A 27,135-nucleotide genomic window follows, 5' to 3' on the forward strand; every position below is an offset into this window, starting at 1 on the left:
TATTTTTCATTTATATATTAAGGTCTTTTCGGTATATAAATAGGTTATACAATTACTACATATTTATAATTATAGTTTTAAATAATATTCATGTACAGTTAACGTAATCCAACTATCGATTTATCATCTATGAAGATACATACATGCGATTATCTGGTGGCATAGCGAAGTTAACAAAATTAATTTTTATTTTATTATTACATTTTAATTAGGTAAATACGTATTTTAATATCAGAAAAAAATCCCATCTACATTTAAATAAGAAATAGATATTTTTAGTAGTTTTCAATAGTAACAAACTAGAAGTTTTTCGCATTCATCGATCCTTGAACCCGACATTTAAGAATACACACAAAACATTGATACATTTTTATAAAAAAATAAATTATAAAGGTGGGTAGTCAGTAGAGATTGCGGTCGATGTTAACCAAAGCTTTCACACCGCAGCTTGTGGCGAACTAAGTGAGCAATTATTGAGCATACAGCTTTATCAGGGCATATTGTTTTGATACAAATACTTCGTATTTAAAACCTGATTATGGTGTGTTGCAACTACATACCGGATGCTCGAGTACGCTAACTCGTTTAAAAACACTTGAATTACATTAAGGTCTAATTGATTTGTTTTTTCGGTTTTAATTATTCAGCTATTTGGAGCGGAGACAAATCGAATAATCAGAGGTCGTAAAAATCGATTTAATTCAGTTATAAACTGAGTAACCTATTTTTATGTGTAAAATGTGTTATGAAGCTTTTTGTTCGTTCGTTCTCTTTTATAACGTCGCGATTTCGTAATAATGACAAAAAAGCAAACGAAATAAATTATAACAATACCTGAACAAGATGCAAAGATTATTTAAAATGCAAGTATAATAAACACAAAGTGAATTAAATAAAAGACTTACGAAGCTTCGCAACTCGTCTGTTGCCACAAAAGTGTTGTTTACGTAAGAATTCTTAAGGGTTTCATAATTAATAGCTTTAGGTTTAAATGTGTGGAATATTATACAATTTCCAGGGAATAACCGATTCCCGTTTGCTTCATAAATGTATTATTTTTAATGCTAACCACACAAGTGATGAAGTTAAAACTATTCACATTCAGAAGCGATATTTTATATCTATTTTATAATTGTTAAAATGTTAAAATTTGGGAAATATATTAATTTATGAAATTGGTCTACCAATCTTGTGTAACCTTAATTAAAATGTCACGAGATATTTTAATACCTTTAAATGATAAAAATCTTCGAGTAAGTATGTTCATGCCATAATATAAGCTCATGCTCTTTTTATTGAACTCTAGTTCGAAAATATCGTAAATAATTATACTCATTTTCATTATTTTAATCACAAGTAAAAGTACACGTGTCACAAACTTTGCTAGAAATCATTAGAAAGCAAAAAAGGAACTGAATAAATGACCTATAGGTAGTCCCTATAATTTGATATGATTGCGATTTGCGAGTATACTCTTAAGTATACTAGTAGAATCTTTGTACCTATACCTTACTTCATTTCAATAGTTGGGAAATTATAACCACCTTGTCAAAATAATAGCAAGTAAAAAGATATCAATCGATAGTAGATAGTAGTTTTAATTTAATATATACCTCCTCGCCGTTTCATACTCACATTTATAATAGTTTATATTAAAGATATGTTCAGTAACTAATGTTTTATCTAAACTATATGGGTATTCATAGAAATATACGTTCTGAGTCCTACTTACTACAAGTTTGACTAGTATCACTGTATTTACATAGAGATAAAACCTTATACTGTCTACGGAATGCATAATTCGGTAGTTATACAATATACACTAACTCTAATAACTAACTATAAATTAAAAATTTTACACATACATTTAATAATAATAGATAACAATAACTTAGGAGCAAAATAAAGAATCGATTATTTTTAAACTTAATAAATAGTAGAGCTACATAATAATTTGAACTTAATTAACTCTGCCATATAAATATCTACGTGGAACTTAAAACAATTTCAGAATATAGTTATTTGGTTTATAATTTAATTATACAACATCATATTAATATCTACTTTGTTTACGATAATAATAGGGGTCGCATGTACCTTTCTATAACTACGCAGTTAAATGAAAGGCTGCGAGATTAAGAAAATATTTCAAAATTAGATTTCTATACGGTTATTTTATGGTGCAGTTTTCACATACTTCTATTTAGTTACGGGAAGGTGCAAACAAAAGTTTTCTGAGTTCAGTATTATGTGACTACAGCTACGAATGTCAGTACATCTCATTGAAAGCCATCGGGTGAGGTGTATGGACGCGCAGGTCTTCAATGGATTGGAGTGGTTCTGGTATCATCATGGGGCCCACATTGGGTGGGACAGAGCCAGCCACCAGGTTCCCGTTAACGTGAGCCCCATTGCCATTAGGAGTCATCTGACCGTGAGCGGTTGTTTCTTGCCTCATCATGTTTCGACGCCACTTTGCGCGCGCGTTTTGGAACCAAACCTGTTTAAAAAAGAGCATATTATTTTTTTGATTTAACTTTAATTATACTTAAGCTTAATTTTTCGAAGATATACATTATACAAGCATACAATTTTCACAATTTTCATTAAAAAATGGCTCCTAGAGTTCCAGATTTAAGCCTGGAATTCACAATTCCGATAATTTTATCTGAGCATTAAACAACGACTCTGTATCCTGCCCTTCTATCTGATCTTTGGTCAGAGAACTTATTTTATTGCCAAACACTGTAGAAAAAGGCAATTTACCTGCAACACCCGTTTCGACAGGCCCGTCTTCTGCGCCAACTGCTTCAAGTCCTTAGCATCAGGGTTCTGGTTGATTGCGAAGTAGGATTTCATTGTGCGCAGTTGGTGATGCTTGAAGCTCGTGCGCATGCGCTTCGTGCGCTGCGTGTGGCTAGTTACGCTCCCGGGAGATGCCACTGATGAGTCGTAGGCCAGGGACTCCATGGAAGAGGATAAGTCGCCACGGTGCAGGATATCTGCAACAAAGAGACAATATCTATACTATAATATTATAAAGCTGAGGAGTTTGTTTGAACGCACTAATCTCGGGAATTATTGGTCCGATTTGAAAAATTAGTTAGGCTATAGGCTAACCATAATCTCGGTAAAACCAACAAGAGCGGAGCACTGAGGGTAAAACCGCGGAGCACAGCTTACTTGATATTGGCCGGCTAAAGGCCAACGAGGAGTCCTTTATGCTGGAGAAGCAATTACGTCAGATTTGGCGTGCTTTAACTACTGTACGTACGAGTATAACATATATGTAAGAATATCTGAAGCACAATAATTGTTGTTGCCGAATTATAAAAGTAAAACATTATTCATACAGCAACATTACATAAATGTCCTCGAAAATGTACCTAAGTCAAATAAAATGATGGTCAGAAATTGTGTTGTGTTAGGTACCTATATACTTATCCTACTAGTACAAACTAGGAAATTCGGGAACTTTATTTAGACGATTTAGTTTCGATTCATAATAAAATATATTGAATGAAATGCACATAAAATCCATAACCAATTACCAATAAGTATGTCACAAATAATTTAAATAAACTCTATGTTCAATAATTTGTTACATTTTAAACAACAAAACATTTTCAATTAGGTACCAATTATTGATGTAGTAACTCCTATTAATTACAATACATTTGATAAACTGAACAACTAGTTGAGATGTTTTTTACTAATACTCCGATCGGTAGATAATAGCATTCTGTGTTGAACTTTGATCAGTGAATAATTGGATAACACGTTTTGTAATAACAGCCTGCAAATCCTCCATTATATTATGACATGAATATAAAATCTTAATATATATAAATCTCGTGTCACAATGTTTGTCCTCAATGGACTCCTAAACCACTAAACCGATTATAATAAAATTCGCACATCATATGCAGTTCGATCCAACTTGAGAGATAGGATAGTTTAAATCTCAAATCGTTTTAGAGAAAGCGGGCGAAGCCGCGGGCGGTAAGCTAGTAATGAATATAATATTATATTTATAATATTTCACTCCGAACTTTAATCCCTATATAAAAAGGTTTTAGACACTAAAATAGTCAATTTTTATATGAAAACCAAAAAGAGAAAATTCACAGTAAGTACATACCTCTTATTTTTTTATTTTTATAGACCTAATTTGTTCAATTTGTTTAAAAAATTATGTGCAACAAGCGCAACTCAAAACTCAACCCCACTGCCTGTAAATATAACACATCAAATTTTTATTTTGGAAAAAAAATTTATCACCAGAAACCTTCAGTATCACTCCCACAATCAAATGAATCTAACGATATATCTATATCTCTAAAATCCATCACTCTGTTTACATTAGAGAAGCTACCAACATATTGATACATATCATGCTTAAAAAACCTTCCAAATAATAAAATATTATTACGCTACAATAATGGAATTCCATTCATAAAGAAACTACGAATGATACAGAAAGGAAAATATTTTTGCAGTCCGGTGTTATTCATTGAACAAGGTTTAAGTGCAATGTTGATGTGTTTATTACAGATGCGCTGCAAATATTCTGTTTATTGTAAAGATTTCTCGGTTACTTATTATCTTCAATAATACCTTAGTACCTTATAACGGTGAACGAGTAAAGTTTTATTTAACATTCTTTATTTGTTCCATATTATACCAGGCTTTTACTCTTGACTTTTTACTATTAAACGATATTATAAGGCTTGATTTATTTGCATTTACACGGATTGGAGTCTTATTTATTTCAAGGTGTATTGTTGAAAATGTATTTTAAAAGATCGGGAATATTTATTTGAAATTCCTTTTCGATGGCTTTGATCAAACGAACAAAACTTTAGAACAGTAGACAATGCAACAAGAGTTGTACTACTATAATTGCCTTCAATTAAGCACACTTAATTTCCTCATAATAATAATATTTCTTTGCATCGCTGGTCGCATAGGCCGCGTGCAGCCTGTGTCATCCCACCCGTTACTATCACGAATTCAATTTAGTTGGGGAGAACATTTAATAAATGGTATTTTTGCTCCACTGTTTTGTGGTATCGTCGGAAATCAAGAACATGTCAAATTATCATCGCATTTATCATTTCGTGCTATTTGTTTTGACAGGCATATAAGTGATGGTTAGGTGCCTCGCACGTAAATGTAGGATCGATAAGGGAATCCCAAACTTAGACAGCTTTTGTTTTATCATTTCACATCGGAATTGTAAAATGCTATTAAATAATTAAGCAGGGCCATTTTGTTAATGTCTATTAGCGCTGCACCTAAGATAATGTAATCCACAGTTAGTTGCCTTTATAATAGTTTGGTACTGCGTCAGAATGACACATCATATTTCGTAAATTTATTCATTCAAATTAAATATAATTTAAGGTTATGTTTCATAGTTCTTTAAAGATGTTATTAGTGTACCGGTACTGTCATTTAAAAAATCATAATTCCTCACGTTAAAGAGAAATTGAAATAAAAAATTGAGAGCAGTTTTTTCGATGCAGTCTATTGATTCTGCTAAGAGCCTTCTGAAATCTTAAAAAGGTTGGTGCAATTTACTCCGCGATAGTTGACCACAACCGGATCTACAATTGTAGCGTCGATCTAAATTTCCTGTCACCAAGAAAAAACCTATAGGATGTGGCTTCGTAGGCGACACGCTAGATTTGGCAACGTGAAACGTTCTGAATAAAAATTCGTGCTTTTGGATGCAAATCATTCATAAGAAATAACAGAAAAGACGTTATCTGTTCGTTCTTAAATTTCAATTTTAATTTACTCTTCGCAAGTACTTGTCAACATTCTAAATTCTTGATATTATTAAAATAGAATAACTGTTCGAATTATAAGATTGCTAAATAAGTCTTCCAGCCATAATCAAGTATTAACATAAAGATTAACCAAGATAAACCAAGCTCGGATCGATGGGAATCAGAGCTATAAATACCCATATAAGTATATCTGTAAGGGACAAGTTATACACCGAATAATTATAAATTCTACGAGACCGTTCGATTTAAGAACTCAGATAACATGTCGCTATCGAGAGCAGTTATCCACGCTATAAAATTGACGAATTAGATTCAAACGACTGGATGTTGATGTTTCATTTTATGGGCCGAATTAACATGTTACCGACTTTACGTAAAAGTGTTCTTTTTTACTCTCAAAAATCCAGTAATAAAGCATCGCGGTCGTAAAGGCTTCGATATTAATGACTGGTTATAAAAAAAATAAAGGAGCTTTAGAGGCATACGTGTTTTATTGCGCCGACAGGCGCCCCAATGTTATGCCCTCGTTGACGAGAACTAGCGTGTATAAATTATGAAAATAAGTTGGTGCGCAGTCTTTGTTCTGATTTCAATTGTGTATTGATTAGTTTAAGGACTTTGCATTGTGTTGAGAATTTAAAAATTCTTGCTAATTACGATTACGAAATTTCTAGATATGTCATATTATTTAAATTAAAAGTTGATTTTACGAATGTAAGTAGTTAATAAGTGGGATTTTTATCAGGTAACTACTTACCTTACTACCTTCGTAGGCATCTATTATTCTAATCAGTTTATTAATATATTTTTTTCAATAATATTTGTTGCGGCGCTATTATTGATTTAATCCGCTTCTTTCCATAACTTAGAACACGAAGTCTAATAAATTTTTGGTAAACCTTGTAAAAAGTTATTGATGTGAAACGAAAGCCGTCCGTCAAGTCACTTATAAATAGAAACAAAATTTTATCATGTATGTGTATCAATCTTTATTTACTTGCATATATCAATCAATCTAAATGTAACATGTAATTTTTGACGCACTTTGATTTAAGTGGTTTTATTTATATTTCACAGTTTCGCAAAGAAATTGCAGCATTAATATTTGTATTATAAATCGACACCTTGAACTTTCCACAAGCTCATTTATTTCTATGTAGAGCGAAAAAACTACGTCACTTTTTAATCCTATTAAGTTTTGTTTCGTTAACAGTGGTTAAACATTGACATAAATTTTAATTACGATAACATTTTTTATTTATTTGCCTTCAACTCGCATAAGGAAAACATTCACACAAACGTGGATATAAAATATAACTAATCGCGCACACTGGCTATAATAACTGAACATAATCCAATTAATTACAACTAATAGTATACACAGCTAATTATTAATTTGTTGATTAAAAAGAAAGTAACGGAAACGTAGTTTTTGTGGCACGACAGGTGACTGGGTATTTAACTATCTTTGTAAAGTCAAACGATTGATGATATTGAGTACAGTTTTTGTATTGGCGGCTCTTAGACACTATTAATTCTTAACGCAGTGTGGGTGGAAGGTTAATCAAGATAAATGTAAACATGAAAATGCCGGGCTTTATAACACGTTACAACTGTACAGGTCGTTTGGAAAATGAACTAATATTTCCATTTATTTATCGTTTAATCTTATGATGTAACATAGAATAACAAAATAACATTACATTTAGAGCATGCAATTTATTGTAGACTAGCTTACCGCCCACGGCTTCGCCTGCTTTGTCTAAAACCTAATAAATTATACCTACAAATACTAAAACCTTCCTCTTGGATCACTATATCTATTAAAAAAACTGTATCAAAATCGGTTGCGTAGATTTAAAGATTTAAGCATACAAAGGGTCATAAAGACATAGGGACAGAGAAAGCGACTTTGTTTTATATGTATCTAGTGATTATAAATTGATAAATTATTTGTTGGTCTATCTTGCCCTTAGCAGCGAAGGAACGAACTAGCAGATAGATATTTCATATAGAGTCAGAAAATGATAATTACATATTTTCCTTCTTGTTGCAACACAGAAAAACTAAATGTAAGTAAATGATGTCCAAAGAATAAAAAATAAACGAACTTTATTAATTAATGGAAAGTTGTTTGTGAGTTATGCTTTTTTCTTACAAAGGTTCTTTTAAAAAACAGTTTCCGTTCTTGTTATCTATAAAATTAATTAAACTTGAGAAAAATTTGCAGAAAAATGTATAAGAAAGTTCTTTGTTGTTTTGCTTTTGATATTGAACGTAATCTAAGTTAAACTCAACTTGTAACTGTATTTATTATATTTGAAGTTTTTTCTTGGTAGTAAAAAACCTTATATTATTGAGACAATTCATAACATATTACAAGTTATATACAAAAACTTATAATGTCTTAAAAATAATACAAATATGAAAAAGAGATTATGTGGTAAAGGAAAGAATAAATAAATTGCCTTTATAGTTAACATTTCAGTGTAAGTTAAATTACCTAATGTTATTGTGGCAAAATATTATTTTCTCAAAACCATTTTATTTGAAGTTCTGTCTAATTAAAAAAATATTATAGTATTCCAAAAAAAAAACAAACAATTATAATTATTTTTGTGCAATACCCGGTCAATAATGGCAACCGCAACTAAATTTAGATCTACAAAAGTTAAATCGCGGACTTCCACAAATCGCATAAGTTCTTAATGAGCGTATTTAATTATACAGTAATTAACATTAATTTAAAAGGAATACCCAATTTTCTGTTCCTATTCGTTGATCGGATATGAGATAAAGTTAAGAATGTCGTTCCTAGTTCCACGCAACGTTTGGTCTATTAAACCGTTTTATTAAATTTCGTTAATTAAAATTTCGACTTAACTTATAGTCCCGGTTTCGCGTGCATCTGCTTTTGTTCGAAGGTGATGGCCTAATTAATAAATTTTGGGCTAGTGGGAGGTCCGCGGTTATGTTCTTATAATTGATTGTTAATGGGAAAGCGAAGAGGTTAGTTTGTTTGCACGTTTCTTTGTAGTTTACTTACTTACTAGAGTGGCGCAGGGACCCAAAGTGAGTCTTGGCCTCCGACAATAAGAGCCTCCATTTGACTCTATCCTGCGCCATCTCTTGCCAGTTTTCAATCTGGAGGGTGGGCAGGTCCTTGGCGATTTCATCTTTCCAGCGGTACCTGGGACGTCCAACAGGACGGCGTCCAGATGGCTGTCCCAGGTACGCTCGTTTCGCTGCTCGATCTTCCCCCATTCTTTCCACATGGCCGAACCATCGGAGTCTTTGGGCTTTAATCTCACCAATGATGTTTGGCTCGGCCATTAGATCTTGAAGTTCTAAGTACTGGTGTCGAAAATCCTCAGCAGGCGTACTAAAATCCTTATCTATAAAACTATACTAAGACCTATCTTAATGTACGGCTGCGAGACTTGGACACTGACACAAAAAGAAGAAGACAAGCTCCTAGTTACTGAAAGAAAGATCCTAAGAAAGATATGTGGGCCAGTGTTGACAGAAGAAGGGGTTTGGAGGAGGAGGAAAAACTTAGAACTTCTTTGTAGTTTAAGTTTAGTTATTTTTTGATACAATGATAGAATAAACTTCCGAGACACATATAAGTTAGTAGTTTTTGAATATTTGTAAACTTACAGGGTATAAAGATGTTTTTTTGTATAATAACAAAAATTTCCTTATTACCTAGATAAGCGTGAATTAGTCTTCATTTAGAGTAAGTCATGTCTATGCCAAATTCATCAAGGTCAAAGACCCAGTTATTAACAAATAGTAACCATCCATCCTGCCAAAAAATCGCGCTCAATAAGTAAGTAACTGTGGTAGTTTTAACTCCAAATAAACGTCTTTTAAATTGAGTCTAGTCTTAAATCTCTAGGGCCAATAACGATAGGGTTTTTATGCAAAGGTGCAAAATGAGCATAATGATGGCACGATAACAGATAGGGCACGAAAAGTTTTCAAGGGTCTTTAGTTTGCATTATCGCTGTCACGCGCGCACTTCGCTGGCGTTGTTTTGTCAACATAGCGCGGGAAAATTGCCGCCTACTTTTTTTTGTAAATTCTAAAATGTATATGTATATAAAACATATTCTATCTAAAGCATGCTTCTATAGCACGAGCATTCCAAGGGACATTTTGTTTATACGATACCTGGGAGGATGAAAGTAAATTTCTACAATATCTAAAACTATTATGATTGTACCTGTAATCTGTATATTATGAAATAAGTTTAATTACTACGAGTACTTACTACATTTGTCACTCATTCAAAGCTTAGGCATGCAACTCGTTTTATAGTACAAACTGACACTTCAAAACTAGTTTAAAGGTTACAAATCAAAAGAGAGTACCTATCTACACAACTTTTTAAAATTCAAAATTGTGCCAAGTCCATACATAATATGCAAAACGTAAAAGCCGTGTCTTCACACAGCAAAAAGTCGTAGTGACATTGTATACAACTGTCGCTGCGTCTAGACTGCTATAACGAAGTAACGTTCCATGGTCCATTCAGGCTCGCAATGATTAATCGGGGTCGAGAAGTCACACAACCTGAATTCACCTCGACGAGTGCCTCGTATTTCAACGCTACAAAGAATAATCCAAACGACCCCAAGAACGGGCTGAACATTTTCGACCCTACTTTTCTCATTCTATCCTGAGTGGAAAAAAGCGCGCGGGAAAGAGACGATACCACTTTTGACAGCGCGTCATCTATTCATTAGTCGTGATTACGGTCGGACTGGGATGAATCGAGGGGAACCCGTCGTGTTTTCCCTTCTGAGGTCTCTGATAAATTTTAAACGACTGTCAAAAACTGAAAATTTCCCCGAGCTCATTCGTAATATAGCAATATTTATTTATTGGCTCGCTTTTTTTCTTTCTCTGTGGCCATCTTAGAAGTTCGTCTCAAAGGAAAATAAATAGCGAAGACTTGAATTTAAGACGAAACGAGGGAATTAAATAAGCTTTCTAAAAGAAGCTTTCGATTGGATGAGAAGTATAATTAATAAACGGTTTTTAATTACAGTAGGTCTTTGTAATAAAAATTCGCAGTAGAAATATATTCGCAGGGCTTAGCTTTCGTGTAAGTATAAGAAACGTGACTTACCTAATGCTGTGCTTGCCATTCTCATAGTTTGTACTTGCATGTCTTCAGGAGACCCTTGGGCGACTTTTCTTTTTCTTGGGCGTCCTTTTTGGCTTGGCCCACCTGAGTAGTACTGAGACGGGGAATCGCCTTCACTATGCATTTCTTGACATCTGTAGTACAAATATAAGCTTAATATGTTGCGTTTTCATTTCACGAATAAAAATTATAAAAGTACCTTCATTTAAAGACCGAGAATTACAGAAGAAAAATTGAAAGTTGCATTTGGATGTCGATGAACTGTTTTGTTATTATTTACTTTAGTTCGTGTAGAAAAGATTAACAATCGTAACAAGCAACAATTAACTTGACGACGACAAAACAACACCTACACAACACGTTTCAATATTTAATGTATCAACAATTTCATCAAATAAATGTAACATTAAATTCAACATGAGCACCGGGGATGATAATGAATCCCATAATTATGGTTTGAACCTCGTGTTTAATTACGCTTAGCGCTCATTAGACGATATTGTCTGTACTTCACCTATACATGTTCATCTCCTCGTCGCAATATTCGTCCAAGCATGCGCTGTCGTAGTGCGGTCTGCAGTACACAAGGCCATCTCGCATGCCGAAGACATCGCCCTTGGATAGCAGGCTGCCGCAGGCCACGCACGTGAAGCACGTCAGGTGGTACACCATGTCCCTGGCTCGCATCACCAGCTCATTGGCAGTTATCCCATTACCGCACCTAGCGCAGCGCTTCACACAGAACAGTCTGGAACAAATGAACCTCCGTTGTGATAATAACAGGGCATAATTGCCTCTAAACGTGTCTATCTATTACTATGTTATAATTAATTATGTATTTGGAATTATTATGCAAATAGATACAAGTTTTAATATTTGCAAACGATTGAAATATTGCCTTATTATTATGAATTAGTTTATTAATCAAGTCAATCAAATAACGCTCTAAATTATAAATCATTACTATTGACCAATAACCGGATATTTTTAATGATTTGGTATTCTAGTTCTTGAAAAGTATTGCTTATTATATATGTTTTATAATAAATAATAATCGTTAGTGTTAATTATTATGTTTGATTAAATATTTGCATGGTTGTAAGTTAAGTATTCCGCATATAATAGGTAAATATGGGCTGATATTTATTGGTTATAATTATTATTGTGTAACAATTGAGAGCTCATAGTGGCTTAAACATAGGGGTTAGTGTGCATCAGTGAAAGCATATGGAATCCCTTGACACTGTTGACGTTAGGGGTTAAATCTGACATAATTTGGTAAACAATCACTGGCCCTCGGTTTGTAAAGGGCATATGGTGTAATAACCCAAACTTCAGGGTGTGGTTATGTCAAGAAATTTGTCAATCAATTTATCGGAATAGAGATGACAGTTGTTAAATATTTATGTTTTGTAAAAATGTAAGAGAGTTTACACAGAACAAGGAGAGAATTTACTTTTGATTACGCAGGTGTCTTTTAAGTAAAATTTAAACGAATCTATTGATAAATTATATTAGGTATATGTGTGTATTTTTATTTTATGCAACATGAATGATGTAGCCATCTAAAGGCAACTGAATTTAATAAAATTTACACGCAATGAATTGCTCAAAAACGATCACACTTCCTTCACATTGTATTCCCAAACGTTCTTAGTTTGAAAATGCAATTACTTCACGACCATCCCATCTTCGTAGCGAAAATTCGAATAACAAACATAGTTAACATGCTCGTCTATTTTCATTTAAATGAGGTGCATTAAGTGCAAAATAGTATCACGTATATCATTTTCCTGGTAAAGTGTAGCGGGACGCGAGTACAAAAACTGATGTAAAATGTATTTGGTTCGACAGGTGTGTGAAACTCACAAGTGTGTTCGGTTTGACGGACAGCACAAACGCACTTCACCATAATTACGTGAGTTGACACGTGACAACTGCCACAATGTGCGTCCGACTCACTTGTATGTAGCCTGTAGGTATACTGTAGAGTTGGATAATCATCACTAGCTATCGTTGACGATAAGCATTACATACAGCTACACGGTAATTTTCATATACATATAGGTAAATACATATAAAAAATTGGTAAATTTTGAAAAAAAATCTAACAAATAAGGTTTTTAAACAATTATTACGACGATATTGTTGATTGTTGAACAATCCTGAAACCATAATGAAGTTACGTCAATTAATTAAATGCAAATTCCATTATACGAGTGTAACCAATATTGGATCTTTTACAAAATAATTGTACGAACCACAAAACAAAAGGTTAATACAATATTCCATAACGTGGAATAAAAGTTGTTAAATGCATTATGGATTTCATACCTGAAATACATAATATTTAAAGGAATATCGTATCGCTAGCACAATAATTAATGCGACCATAATGACGTCTGAATAAATTCGCTATTTGCTATCCACTTTCGCAGTTGCAGAAAACATCAGAGACTGGTTAATTAAGGTTTCGCCAACCGCTAAATATTGGAAGAACATACACCGTTTCAGTGATATTTGAGGCTTACGTGTCAACCACCTAAATAAAATAACTTACCTTCGACCGCTTTTACTGAATGAGTGTCTAATTAATTTAGTCTTGTTAAAATCACAACTGTGAAAATCTTGTTTTGTTTTAGGCGTACTCAAAGGGTATTTTCATAAATAATTTACATATTCATAAGAGGATTATTCCTGTAAACATTTACCACCATCTAAATGTATCAATCCCAATTTAGAAACATAATATTCACTGAAGGCCGCATTCCATTTTAGAATCTTAATGGAAAGTTCTAGAACATTCTACAATTACTGAAATTCTTACCTATAATAGTCTTCCTTGCAATAAATATTGCCATCTCGCGAAAAACAGGTTAATTCTGAGTCCAGAGGCAAACGACACTCACAGCATCGCAGGCAGGAACCATGCCACTGACGGTCCACGGCAAGCAGGTAATACCTGTACAAATGTTTTCAAATATCAAACAATAGATAGTTTTAATTGGTAAAATTTTCACAATAAACAATTTATTTGCTTCAAAAAACAGGATAAGAACATTATATCCAACGCGTTAATGATCTAAGATCAAAAAGATAACACATTTAAGAATTGCTAAGAATGTAGATACTTTTTGTACTGATCTTTTTTAACTTAAAACAATTAAATCCAATATAGCCTTAATCAACATTCATGCTAGAAGATAATTAAAATACAGTATACCTTAACAGACGTCGTCATTGTGTTAATTGTTAACAAGCTATTTTTGTTCTGTCATTAACATGTTTGATAATTTGTGTATGCTTTCGTACGTAGTCCAACGTTTTCAATAGCAGAGTTAATAAATGTACAGTTAACAGCTGAATTGGCAATCTCACCTGTCCTGTATCCTGCCCCCGCAGCCCGCGCACTCGTCAGGGGTAGCGGGCGACCCCTCCGAGCTCTCCCGCTCCTTGAGCATTGTTTCTGGATCCGTCCTGCCTTCTGGACACGACTCTTTGTCTCAAATAACAAGGCTCATTTCATCTTGCATCATTCCCTCTTCGACGGAGTTTGGGACAGACATAGCTGTTATGTTTTTGCTTGATTGAATCAGGGCTGGATTCCTTATGGATGGAACCTGTTAGGAATCAACAAAACATACAATGTTAGGTATAGATGTGATGAGATATTGCAATATGATTCACCATCAACACAGATCTAGGTAAGAGTATATCAAGATCAGACGTGTGATCGAAAATTGAAGTAACATTTTACTCTAGAAAATTGGAATACCTTCGTCATTATCGATTTAATCGATTGTCTTTACCTAATAGTTTAAGAATTCACAATTTTCATATCTACCTATAACCAAGCTCGTCGTAAAAAGTTGAAAAGAGAGGCACCATGAATATTGTAATATGTATACGCAAGTCCTGACATTTGAAAGAAAAACACAATAAAATATGTTCTGCACGTTACATTTGAATTGTAAACTGTATGGTTTCCATATATACGGGAACACATAGCGTGTTCCCTCTTAGCATATCATTTATTATTCTCCGCTATAGACTGTAGAAACAGTATCTGTATACAATGGGTTTTCTAAAGAATCCTGTGCAAGTCTGCGCCGCCGTTTTATTGGAAGAGACAATGGGACTTATTTTTTTTTTTTTTGTAATCAGTTCCAGCGCTGCTATGTCAAATATTAAAACTCAATGGTTTATATAGCGATACCGGTTTTATTATGTTCCAGTCATATTTACCTACCTACGTTTTACTTGGAAAAAATAAAAAATTATATTTTGATTTTTTTATTAAAAAATAAATTATTTATTTATTTATTTTTATTATTATGTGCGTTTTTTTGTCTCAACCACGCTTTGAGTTCCATAACAATCATAAATAATAAATACTGTTCTGTTTTAGTATATAATTAACTTCATTTGATTATTATTATACCCGCCTTGATACCCGCCTGTAGTTGTTGTATATTTGTTGTTTTTGTATATTTTATTAGAGTAGGTACTGTATTGTCATAATATCCTGCCTATTTAGGTTCCAGTGCGAATTATAGATCTAGGTATAATATTATTTAGGTATATTTAATAATTTTATTAACTTTTCAATTTCTTATTAATTAAGATGTTTCAACCGCATTTTAAAACTAATATCCTCTTCCACAGATCTTTGGCTTTGTCACAGATAATTTTTTCGTAAACACAAGGCGAAAGTCGTGACTGCCACGTCCAAGCCAAGCCGTAAGCCGTATTTGTCTAATTAAAGAAAAATAAAGTCCTGTTTTAAACTTTGTATTTACATCAGACTTTCAATGAGATAATTAACAGATCCAATGACACACCTTGTAATCAACAGAGGTTGTTTGAAAATTACATTATAAGGAAAAAAATACAATCCTTACTATAAACATACTATAAAGGCCATTAAATGTATGCTTTCCTATGTATAAAACTTTTAAGATACCTATTCAAAATACGTAAAAATATTCAAATAAAAAAATATGTAAAAATAAATCAAAAATAACCGAACGCACCTACACGTAAACTCGGTACACTGCAACTGCAATCGGGATTTAATAAATCTTACACAGGAATTATTCCATGAATAGGCTGCGAAACGCCAAAGCGTAACAAAGAGGCAATTAATATAGCAATTTGCAGGGCCGTAAATGACCAATCGAGCGATATATGCTGTCGTACTAACTGCATGAATAGCTCTGAACGCCAGAAACGAGTATTCAATAACTACTTCCATGTAGTTAGGTATAACTTCAATGATATTGATATTAATTAATGGCATCGATTTTTTGGAATTATATAGAGAAAATTAATGGTCCTATGGGAGTCCGTTTCTACACAGGAATTTGGTAGATATGGTCGTGGCGTTTATGTTGAGAGTTCGCATGTAGTTTGGAGAGATAACATTATAGAGAACATAATAAATATTAAATTATTATATTATTATCTAAATTGGACTGGTGAAATTCGAAGGGCATAGATATTAAATTGGGATAATTTCATGAGCTGAGTTTTAATAGATAGAACTTGGCATTTTTAACCACATGTTTTATATTACCCTAAAATTTGATGCGATTACAAATTATTTAAACCCACCAAGAGAATCGACTCCCAGTGGTTTAATCCCACCACTAACCGACTGTTCACAATAACTCATAAATTAAATCTTTATTCCGTTATATGCCCTTTATTATACTAGAAATGAAAGCTACGCATTTTTCAGACTTCACCCAAGAAAAAAATATATAAAATTTATGACTCATTGTTGCCACACGTTTCCACATGCCCATGGATTACTAATTATAACTTATCGTGTACAAGAGACATGTTACCGTCATGGTAACACTTTAAGAATGCAGCTACTGAAAGTCTTAGAGCTTATAGCCACAAAAACCGACAAAGTTTGTGATATAGCTAATTAAAACTGACAAAACTGGTCATAAATAATATAATTATACGATTCTAATTAAATGTAATTCATACCGTCGCTTACGGTGCGTAACGGGCTGACAGTTTTAATTACAGGATGAAATCTTACGTACAAAATTATAGGTACGAATTGTACCTACGCGGGTGTGAAGTTCGACAATCGACAATTCAATGAAATGAATAATATATAGGAGGGTTTTTTTCTACAACTATAATAGATGTGGCTACTAAAGTATATATTATTTGGTCGGTAGCAGTGGGTGGTACATTAAGTCCAAGGAGCGATCAAGTTTTTCATAAGCAGGTGCAATTGTTAAAGTATCGCGCATTATAACGAATTAATCATAATAAAACGCAGTATTAACGCAATATTTTTTATCTCAATTCCGTTTGGGGGTTGGTTGTTGGTTGGAAATAACAATTAAGTACTTATATTTTTTTAAATATTAAAGCAATAAAACTTTTTTTCTTAATATTTTGTATAATATTATAATTTATAAAATACATTATGTATTTTCATTTCTCTAAACTAAATCACAGAATGGTTCTATTTATAAAACGAAAAATCCTTACCTTCTGTTGAAATAAAGCCAATTAGGTATGTCGTGACTATGAATGAAGACGTAATTGTAATACGATGGGCAATAAATGCAGAAAAATAAAGCGAACAGTACAGGAATTGTTCGTACATAAAAGTTTCAACCTTTATCTAATCAAAAACAAAATAACTCCTAAAATTTTATCATTTATTGCGTTTATTAACCGCTGACCGTTAATAGTTTTATGGCCGTTGTAACTCGTGGTTTCGATATCGGGGTTCTAAAGTTTCGGTTTTAAAATTAAGTGCAATAAACTCGTAACGTTTACTGTTCTTTTGTTCTGTTTTATTAATAGCAATACGTGTTATTTACTATCGACATATAATTAAAGTTTCGGTTCCGTTATAGATATCGTTGTGTACTCACTGACTTTAGAAATTAATATTTTGTAATAACACTGCACAGCGGCTAAAGGAAAACGTTGACAAAATATATAATAAAACTCGGCGTTACCTGGAGATAATTAAGTGTCACATAATAAAAACATTGCTTCATTAAAACACTGTCACTACAGCTCATTGAAAAAGTTCTATGTGCACACACTGGGCTTAGAGCTATACAAATCACTTTACAGCGAAATTATTACGGAGGGAAATGTATAAAATATTGGAGTACGCAATTTGCAACTGCAACGCATTCGCGCGAATGAGGGTTGCAAAAAGTACGCCCTCGACCCCTTTGGGCGGAATCCCTCGCAGACTCCCCTCCTCACCACTCCCTTCGAAATGCGAGAACTGAACGCTTGTTGCTAAGAAAACCCAGCGGTTAGAATGGGGTAACTTTCCGGGAGCGACTTGTTATTTCTGATAACGCTGTGCTATCTACGACACTGATGTTATTAGAAGTTATGCAGAATTTTAATCCTGTGCAATAGAATTTATAAGTTAGTAGATTATTATCGTTTGTAGTGGAACACTGCCACTAATACCTAGGATTATGATACCTAGCTTTTTGAATGGTCAAATGTACCTCCTTCATGTCATGAGACAAGTAATAGAAATAGTCGAAGTAGACCTACCATAAATTTAGTTTAGGTACTTACATTTAATAAGTGACAATTATGTCGATATAGGTATTTATTTATAAGGTATTTAAGTAAATATGAACAATACAAATTATCAAATAAATACATAATTCATAGAGTACATAAATTATTGATTATTGTGATTATGCAGAATATGCAAGGACAAAAAATAAAGGTATTTTTAATAATTGTTAGCAACGTTTAATCATAATGTAGCATATACATATGTATATTGTATAATATTGAATCCTTTGATATATTTAAATAGGTTATACTTGTTAAGGATTTATTTAATCTTCGCGTATTTCGTCAAATCAAAGGTGTTGGTTGCTATGGTAAAACCCTTGGCGGTAAGAAGATTAGTTTGACATTACATAAACCCTATCGATGTTCCTCTTTGTAGGCTTAACATTACATAACTTTAACAACGATATATTATTGTAACTGCTAGGTAGTTATGTAGTATATAGGTAGTATGGTAAAATTCGAGCCATTATCGTTAATACCAAAGAGGAATCTCAAAGTATTCGCAGTAATGTAGATTTTTGGAATGTAATGATATTTTACCCGGGTAACATGTAAATAAGCTTATAGCAGCTGCAGCGCGATAAAAAGAGTCTAAATATATTGATAAGAAAAAATTGTAATAGGTACTTATTAATGCATATTTGGTTGTAACGGTTATGCTCCCTAAATTGCTCTACAATTCAAGGCATTTTTTTTTTCAATCAGAGCCTATTAAAGTCTCGATCAAACGGGACACACCTGACTCAAATAATCTCGAGAATTATAGGAACTGTTCGAAGCAAATAACAATTGTTTATTATTGAATAAAAAATAACAAAAGAACGCGAACATCAAAAAATCAAAAGAAACGTTCAGTAACTTTTTAATTATTAACGAGGGAATGAGGAAGGGAATACAGGAATGGCTAAAAATAAAAAAATAAAAGTTTATTAACAGTCTGTGAAACGAAAACAAACCGTGTTCGAGGATTTTTTTCCTATTTCACAGGACGCAATGCAATTAAGTCTCACTGTTTGAATTTAATTTCACTTGTTTTGGACTAATATAATTCAGACAAAATTATTTTTAGTTAATTGTGTAGATATGTATAAATTGTATAAATTCTTTATCTAGTCTCTTATTGTATCTAAGCTATAATAGTTCTACGATTTTATTAATTATATTTTTAATTATTACTAATATTTTTCTCACTGTCATCGTACTATAATCAAAATTAATAGTTTACTACTACTACATGAATATAGTAACTGACAATAAACTAGACATAATTTTTTTGTTTGACTTAACTTTAACCGACTTCAAAAAAAAAGGAGGAGGTTATCAATTCGGCCGGTATATTTTTTTATGTATGTGTACATACATTACTCCGAGGTTTCTGAACCAATTTACGTGTTTCTTTTTTTTGTTTGAAGTCGGTGCCAAGCACTAAGCACTTAGTTTTAAGCCCGTGCACCGACATCAAACCTTTTTAGTAAAAAGCACATCTGAATAATATGTAGTAATTAATAATATCAAATATTTTTTATTTTTCACTTTTCCGTTTTTGAGGGAGGTTGTTTTTAACGTAGTTAATTTTATATTTATAAATTTAAAACAAAGATATGAACAAGTAAAAGTTATAGGTGCATACAATACTCAATAAGGTTGGTACTTATGCATAAATCTGCATAGGTACCAACCTTTGTAACAGTGTGACACAACATCCTACCTACGAGTAAAAGGGAAGATGGGAGAAAGATAAGAATTAGGAAAACAAATTTTCTTCGAACTCTATATCTGAATTTAAATACATAGTTAAATTATGTAACATAGATTATATTTTGTACGTAGGTACAAAGTCATTGATGTGGTATATTCCGATATGGATTCAGCACGCGTCGAAAGGCTGAGTGTTATATGGTTAAGTAATTAATCTGCTCAATACCGCCATCATATTCCGAGAAAACTAAAGCTTTTACGCACTATTCGTATTGATATAGACTATAGAGTAACGCGCGGGAATCAAGGAAAGTTCTAGAATTTATGCTGTTTCAGTTTTAGTATCTACCTATATTATTGGTGTATACGGTATTCTACCTATTTACACGAATATCGTAATCGTAATCGTATCGTAAAGAAATAATTATTATGTCTGAGAATGTGCCCAATTCATTAAACGTATCTATATGTAGGTATTTATAAAACAAACTCAATTTCTCTTCGAATTCTTTAAACTAGCCTTGGCTTAGAAGCACTTTTGCGATATCAAAATACAGAAAAAGTATCTACAGATATCGCTATTCTTGTAAAGTTCCTTATTATTTGTATGAGTGTAGAAAAATAAATAGGTACTCAACTATAAAATGAATGAAAAAAAAAAGAAAAAAAAAACATTTGCATCATGAGCTTTAGAAAAACTTTGAAAAGTTATAGCAAGGTTAGGACCAAGGTTAGGACGATTTTGAATTTAGATATCAGTGAAAGGGATGTCAATTGAATCTGTAATTATAAAGTAAACAGCTAGTTTTGGTACTTTACATGTACATATTTTCATAAGGATCATAGGATATGATCTCAAAGATTTTCATATAAACTCTTATACCAATATATGAAAGTGAGAGCTTTTCTGGTTTCTTTTTTTTTATTCTTATTGCTACTAATATTAAAAGTATCAAAGTGTTTTTTTCTTTTTGTTTCATATTGTAGCGGAGATGTTGGTATGATAATATTATGCTATTATCGTTCGATATCTCGATAACGATGCACGATACGGTAAAAATGGTCATGAATTAAATGTAGAGCATAAAAAAAGGAACAAAAAGTGTCATATAAGTGATTTCTGAATTTCATCGGATAGCCAAGTTATTGCCGAAAAACAAATTTTCCCCATTTTTTTAAGATGGCGGCGAAAGCTCATAGGAAATCTTGGTCGAAAAACTCAAGTTAAGCTTTTCTAGGTATCCCCTACAATATATCAAAAAATTAGATGCGCAAATTCACTTTCTTTTTTAAATGTTTATAATGTCTAGAGCTAGTTAGGAAGCTAGAAAGTGACTTCGGCAACTTTTTACCGCGTTGAAGCATCCTATTCCCATGGGAATTCCTTTGGACTACAGGAGAAGCCGAGGTAAAATTAAAATACATTATATTATCTATATCATGAAAGGGTCAAGAATATTTCTAAGTAATAATAAATGTAAAATTTTCTTTACCCTTATTTTTATTTAAGTAAAATTAAAAAAAAAGAAAACAAAAAAAACACCTACATAAAATTCTCGTAATAAAATATTAACAGTTTTTACAAGCATCTCGATACTCTGTGGGTGTTGAATCAAACCGGATTAATTACGATTTTAAGCTTCTTCAGAAAATGAACCAAAATAATGTGATGCCGTATTTTACATTTTAAAATATTTACTATACCTACATTTTGCTCTTTGTTCTCTCATGAGTATTTAAAATTGTAATTTTGGACACTTAACACAGCTTACGAAATGTTAACTCCACGTCGAAATTAATAGCACTTTCATAACATGTATTCAGGGAATTTACTTCTGCATAAAGCTCTCAAACTATTTGCCATTGAAAACTATAATTAACGGATTAAGCCTTGAGATTAATTACAGCTTAGCACTTCGAGATAAGCGGCAACTCTCATACACTTTCTGATTCGATCGTCTAGTCTAAACAAATCTCCACTTTTCCTTGCAATAATTGCACATGCATTTATTTTAAAGCTCTCATACCCTTCTGGCATTAAGCCCCACATTAACGCAAGACAGTAAGTGAAATAAATTTTATAATCCGTATCTTTTTATAGGTATGCTGTTACATAATTACATTCGCACGAGTAATTAGATTGTTAAGGGACGTAGTACAAGAGTTTACATCGTAATTAACAAGCCAGTAAGTGTTCTTCAATTACATGTTGGTATCCAGTAAGAGAATGCCTTACTTTGCTGAATGGGAGAGACCGTGAGCTTAACTACACTGTGGGTATATACCTACTAAATTAGTGTAGGTACGCTTACAATGTGAACTCGGCTTATGTCATATTGCTATGTATATCTGTAGGAGGTATTCTAGTAATTTTTTAAATACAATTGAACAAAAATACTCGAGATCTTCGCTGAATTACGACTTTGTATTTGTTTACTCTTTCAATGTTAAGTGGATAAGTGGAATTGAAATTCTTCGTTTGATCTTTTTGTAATATTCATGTTTTTGTAGTAGGTAGAAGGTATACATACTTAGGTATAATCTGAGGTCGCGATGTGTGTTGTTTGTGTAAAAAAAAATATATAGATAGATACCTACTTATTTGAAAAAAAAATTGAATATTTTTTTGTAGTGGGAATATTTTTTGGGACAGGTAAAAGTCAATTTTAAGGCTGCGTCTATTAATACGGGTACTGTAGGTACGAACAATTTATAATTATTAATACGGTTACCGTACGAATAATTTATAATTATTAATACGGATACTTGACAATTTATTATAAGACAGGCTAATCATCCAGAATGACAATGACAAGCTAATCATCCAGTTCATTCCTGATTTAAAAAAAAATTGACAAATTTACGAATAAATAGGTATAATTTATTCGTACCTACAGTACCTACCCCGTACAAATAGTCACTTCGCAATTTTAAACTGGAATTTATTGCGTCAAAAAAAATTATAGTGAACATTTATAAGGTGCTTGAAATTATCTACTCGAATACCTAGGTAATTCTAATTATTTACTTATATCCATTCAAAAAAATCCCATGTCAAAATGAATTATTTTCCTGAAATCATCCACTACAAATTCAATATAATTTTTTATTATCTCTATTTACCTACATCGTTGTAATAATAATAAAACTATGGAAATAGGTTATGAAATATAATAGGTAGGTTTGAAAAAACATATAATATGTCCTGGCTTTGTAATCAATGTCTGCTTATATTTCCATAAAAGACCTATAATTAATTAAATACCTACAAAGAAATCGAAGCAAGTGAAAGTTTGGTATTTATACGATTGATAAAATTATTTTACCGGGAAAAAAACATGTAAATGTATTCTTTTTTTTATTACTATAAGCCTATCGGTATAAATCTAGTAGATATATATCTACCCAAAGGGTTACCTACTTCAAATTAATTAGGTAGGTATAAAATTTTATCTCCCTCCTCTTCCCCAATAAACAATAATATCTATCCGTAAATAGGCATCTAGAAGTGAGTAGGTATAGTCTATAGACTAGGTAACACTACATAACAATTTTTGAAGTAGGTAAAGGATGCACTTTTAAAAAGAAGATAAGCTAAATAAATCCTAATCCAAGTAAATTTCAAAATCTCAAACAAAATTCTCATATTATTCATTCTTACTAAACATTCAGCTCTTTGTCCAAATATAATTACCTATTGTGAGACTTTTATAAAGTTAAATCGTCAAAAAGCTTTATCTAACCTCACCTCTGTTCTTATCTATTCAGTAGCCTCTATCCTGAATAATATTAAAAAATGATTCACTCTTTATTTAAAATACCAAAATAATGTGAATTTTTTATAATCTTTATTTTAAATATTTTATTGAAATTTTTTCGCAGAATATTTCAAAAGTTCCCATTCCCATAAAACGAAATTATTTACGCTGAATACAATAAATTAACCTTTGTTTAAACACCTTGTCAACCCACGCATTTAGCGAAGGAATTAAATCGACATTGCTACTAACATAACTACAGCATAACACTTAAGACAACCGCTACTAGCAGCATGAGTATTAAAATATCGTAATTCAATTAGTTACCTCCTAATTCGAAGCGCGAAGTGGCAACGTCGCGCGGCACGTTAAAATTGCCGCCAAACAGTTACAATACGCATTCAACTGTTCGAAATTTGAACGCGGCACTGCAAGAGTTTGTCGGACATCTGAGGAGGCGAAACGATGCTGCGACGTTGCCACGCCTCTTTCCCAGTGTACACCAATCGCATCCGTCACCTCATCACATGTGGTTCTGAATACAAACTGGTTCGTACATTTTGTCTCTTTCAGCGTTCTCTAAAATTGACATCACAGAGCGAGATAACATGTGTTCGCTGTTTGAAATTAATTTCAAATGTTCGAGTTGACGTCGTTCAAAACGGCCTATGTCTAAAATCGGAGTTAGATATTTGCTACTGTAACGAGTTGATATAGGCGTGATTTTATTTTGAATTGATTTGAGCTATAAGATAAAAGTATCAATGTTATGAAATGGCAAGTTTAAGTATAATATGCCTCCACGCGGTTGAGCATCGATTATGCTTAAATGCGAGATAGAGTTCCGGAGTCTGCAATGGTATAAAAAGATACTCTTTGTTATGAAATGATACTCTTGTATGATCGTTCTATTATAGATACGAATAACTCTACACAAATGACAAAATATGCGCCAGGCATATTATCTAGATCGTTACTGCCAGCACAATAATATTACCATGCAAGTATTACTTTATTTACAAATTAAATTTGGTTGTTTCATTAAACTTTATGACTGACAGAAGACTGGAAGAAAGAGAGACATTGGATTTTAATAATATTTAGGTAGAAACCTAATATTATTTTTAAAAGTAAGTTAGGCTCCAGTTCAAGACCTTCACAGACCTTTCAGTTCCATACCACAACAAAATTTAATTACCTTTATGAAGGTACTTGGTTATCAAGTAAATTCAATTTAATTCCTCGATTACAGTAATTAATCCAAATGCATAATAATATTGATTTCATGCTATTGTATGTAACACAATACGTTTACCAATTAATGGTTGACAGTAGATTGTACATGTACATCATTAACAGAATGCAATTTGAAGATGACATGTTATAGTATGACGAACCAATACCTACCTATATCTAAGAGCGTACCATTTCTCAGTATCGTGTGTCCATCGTAACTTCGTTAGTCATGATAATAATTAACCATAGGCACAGATAATATAAGAATATAGATATTAATTTCTTTAGAAGTCAACCCTATGATATTGAATTTTATGTTACTAAGTAGATAAAAAAGTCATCGACTCAATGATAATTGACTAAACTTTACCTAATTTACCGGACATTTATAGATATTTTATCGGATTTTCCTCAATTGGATATAAATGTAAATATAGTTTGGGAATGAGTCTCATATTATTAGAATGGTAAACAAATAAAAGTTTACCCAGCGCCATCTATACAAGAACTATGTAAAGCTCAATTCCTTCCAAACATTTCATATAAATTACACATACATATATATGTACCTATCTTCTTATCACTGAAAGCTATATATACCTAAATGATTGTTGTTTTATTCAAATACCTAAATATATATCTATGTAATTTTTTAACAGATTAAAATTTAAAATTTTCTCTACATTTACATGAGCTTTGTAATTTTTCACCCAATTCCTTTGATTAAAAAAATGAGAATCAGTGAACATTTCAAATAATTATTTTCAATATAGAGTTTGTCTATGATATAGGTAACAGTAAATATAGTTCTTCTAATCCCCGCTGTGACAAATGGCGCCACTGTCTAACATTTCAACTCAGAAGAAAAAGTCTCTCTGTTATAGATTTATTTAATCTAGCGTTGGATAGTAGGTATTTTTTGTGGATACCAAAAAAAAACACAAACTAATTTTGCTCATGTTATGAGCCATATTCAAAGCATAATAAATAGAAACCATGTAACCTGTTATATTATACAAGAAGGACATATTTTTAATTAAGCGCCCAATTATGAAAATGGGAATATTTATTTTCAAATTGCAAATCACCCACAAGAAAAATATATAAATAAATAAAGATACAATTATTTAAGCTCTGTATAGAACTGATAGAACCTCTCGATAGAACTGCATTTTTAGCCGACTTCAAATAAAGGAGGAGGTTATCAATTTGGCTGGTTTTTTTTATGTGTGTACGTACACCGATTACTCCGTGGTTTCTGAAACGATTTACGTGATTCTTTTTCTGTTTGATGCGAATGCGAATTGGTACCGTTTATACAGATAGGTACTCCCAGTAGTTTTTATTTTATTAGCAATTTTGTCTGTACTCGATGACTTAATTTTGGAATGTAGCAAGTAACTTTGATTCACTTCCCGGTAACCAATTGAGCTGAAATTTTGTATACGTAATACGTATCTATGTTAACTATGAAAATGAATTTTTATTTTTTACATTTCCGTTTTTGAAGTCGATTGTTTTTAACGCAGCTATTTTTATATCTAGTTGAGAATTTAGATTGTTTAAAGAAACTCACAATTCGCTTGGTGCACAATTATTTTGTTTTCTTTTTTTAATATAAATTAAAAGTAAATAACCGTCACTTGTTGCACTCGTGTGTTCTTAAAAAAAATCGATACTAAATATAAAAGCGCGGAACGAGCCTTACATGGAACGCCTCAGATGAGTCAGAGCGAGGTAACGCCGCATGAGTCATGTTTTTTCGTGCGTGCAGCCGGATTTATCGAATTATAAGACGTTGTCACGTCAATAATACAGCAAAAAACAGCCTTGCTTCTAGCTTACAACTATAGCAAAGCTTTCTCTCAAAATACAAATGTACAGTACCTACGAACAA

General features: G+C 32.3%; 1 protein-coding gene across 1 annotated transcript; it reads right to left on the reverse strand.

Annotated features, from left to right (window-relative positions):
* LOC123705426 (LIM/homeobox protein Lhx2-like) lies at positions 1-24,443 on the reverse strand. The gene is made up of 7 exons (XM_045654187.1): positions 24,330-24,443; positions 14,329-14,570; positions 13,778-13,912; positions 11,465-11,698; positions 10,933-11,084; positions 2,767-3,002; positions 1-2,500 (listed from the first exon to the last, which is right to left on the reverse strand). Exons 2-7 carry the CDS (start codon positions 14,409-14,411, stop codon positions 2,270-2,272), a joined length of 1,071 nt encoding a protein of 356 aa, XP_045510143.1. The 5' UTR covers positions 14,412-14,570; positions 24,330-24,443; the 3' UTR covers positions 1-2,269.
* Between the last annotated feature and the right edge of the window lie 2,692 nt (positions 24,444-27,135).

The sequence above is a fragment of the Colias croceus genome, chromosome Z (genome assembly GCF_905220415.1).
Source record: "Colias croceus chromosome Z, ilColCroc2.1".
Taxonomy (NCBI): Eukaryota; Metazoa; Arthropoda; class Insecta; order Lepidoptera; family Pieridae; genus Colias; species Colias croceus.

Bases quoted from the DNA above. Each gene is read 5' to 3' on its own strand.
- LOC123705426 (XM_045654187.1), bottom strand. From the start codon at position 14,411: ATGCTCAAGGAGCGGGAGAGCTCGGAGGGGTCGCCCGCTACCCCTGAC. The intron at 11,699-13,777 runs GTAAGAATTTCA...CATTTGTTCCAG, and splicing joins TGCAAGGAAGACTATTATAG to ACTGTTCTGTGTGAAGCGCT. The intron at 11,085-11,464 runs GTGAAGTACAGA...TTTGTACTACAG, and splicing joins GAGGAGATGAACATGTATAG to ATGTCAAGAAATGCATAGTG.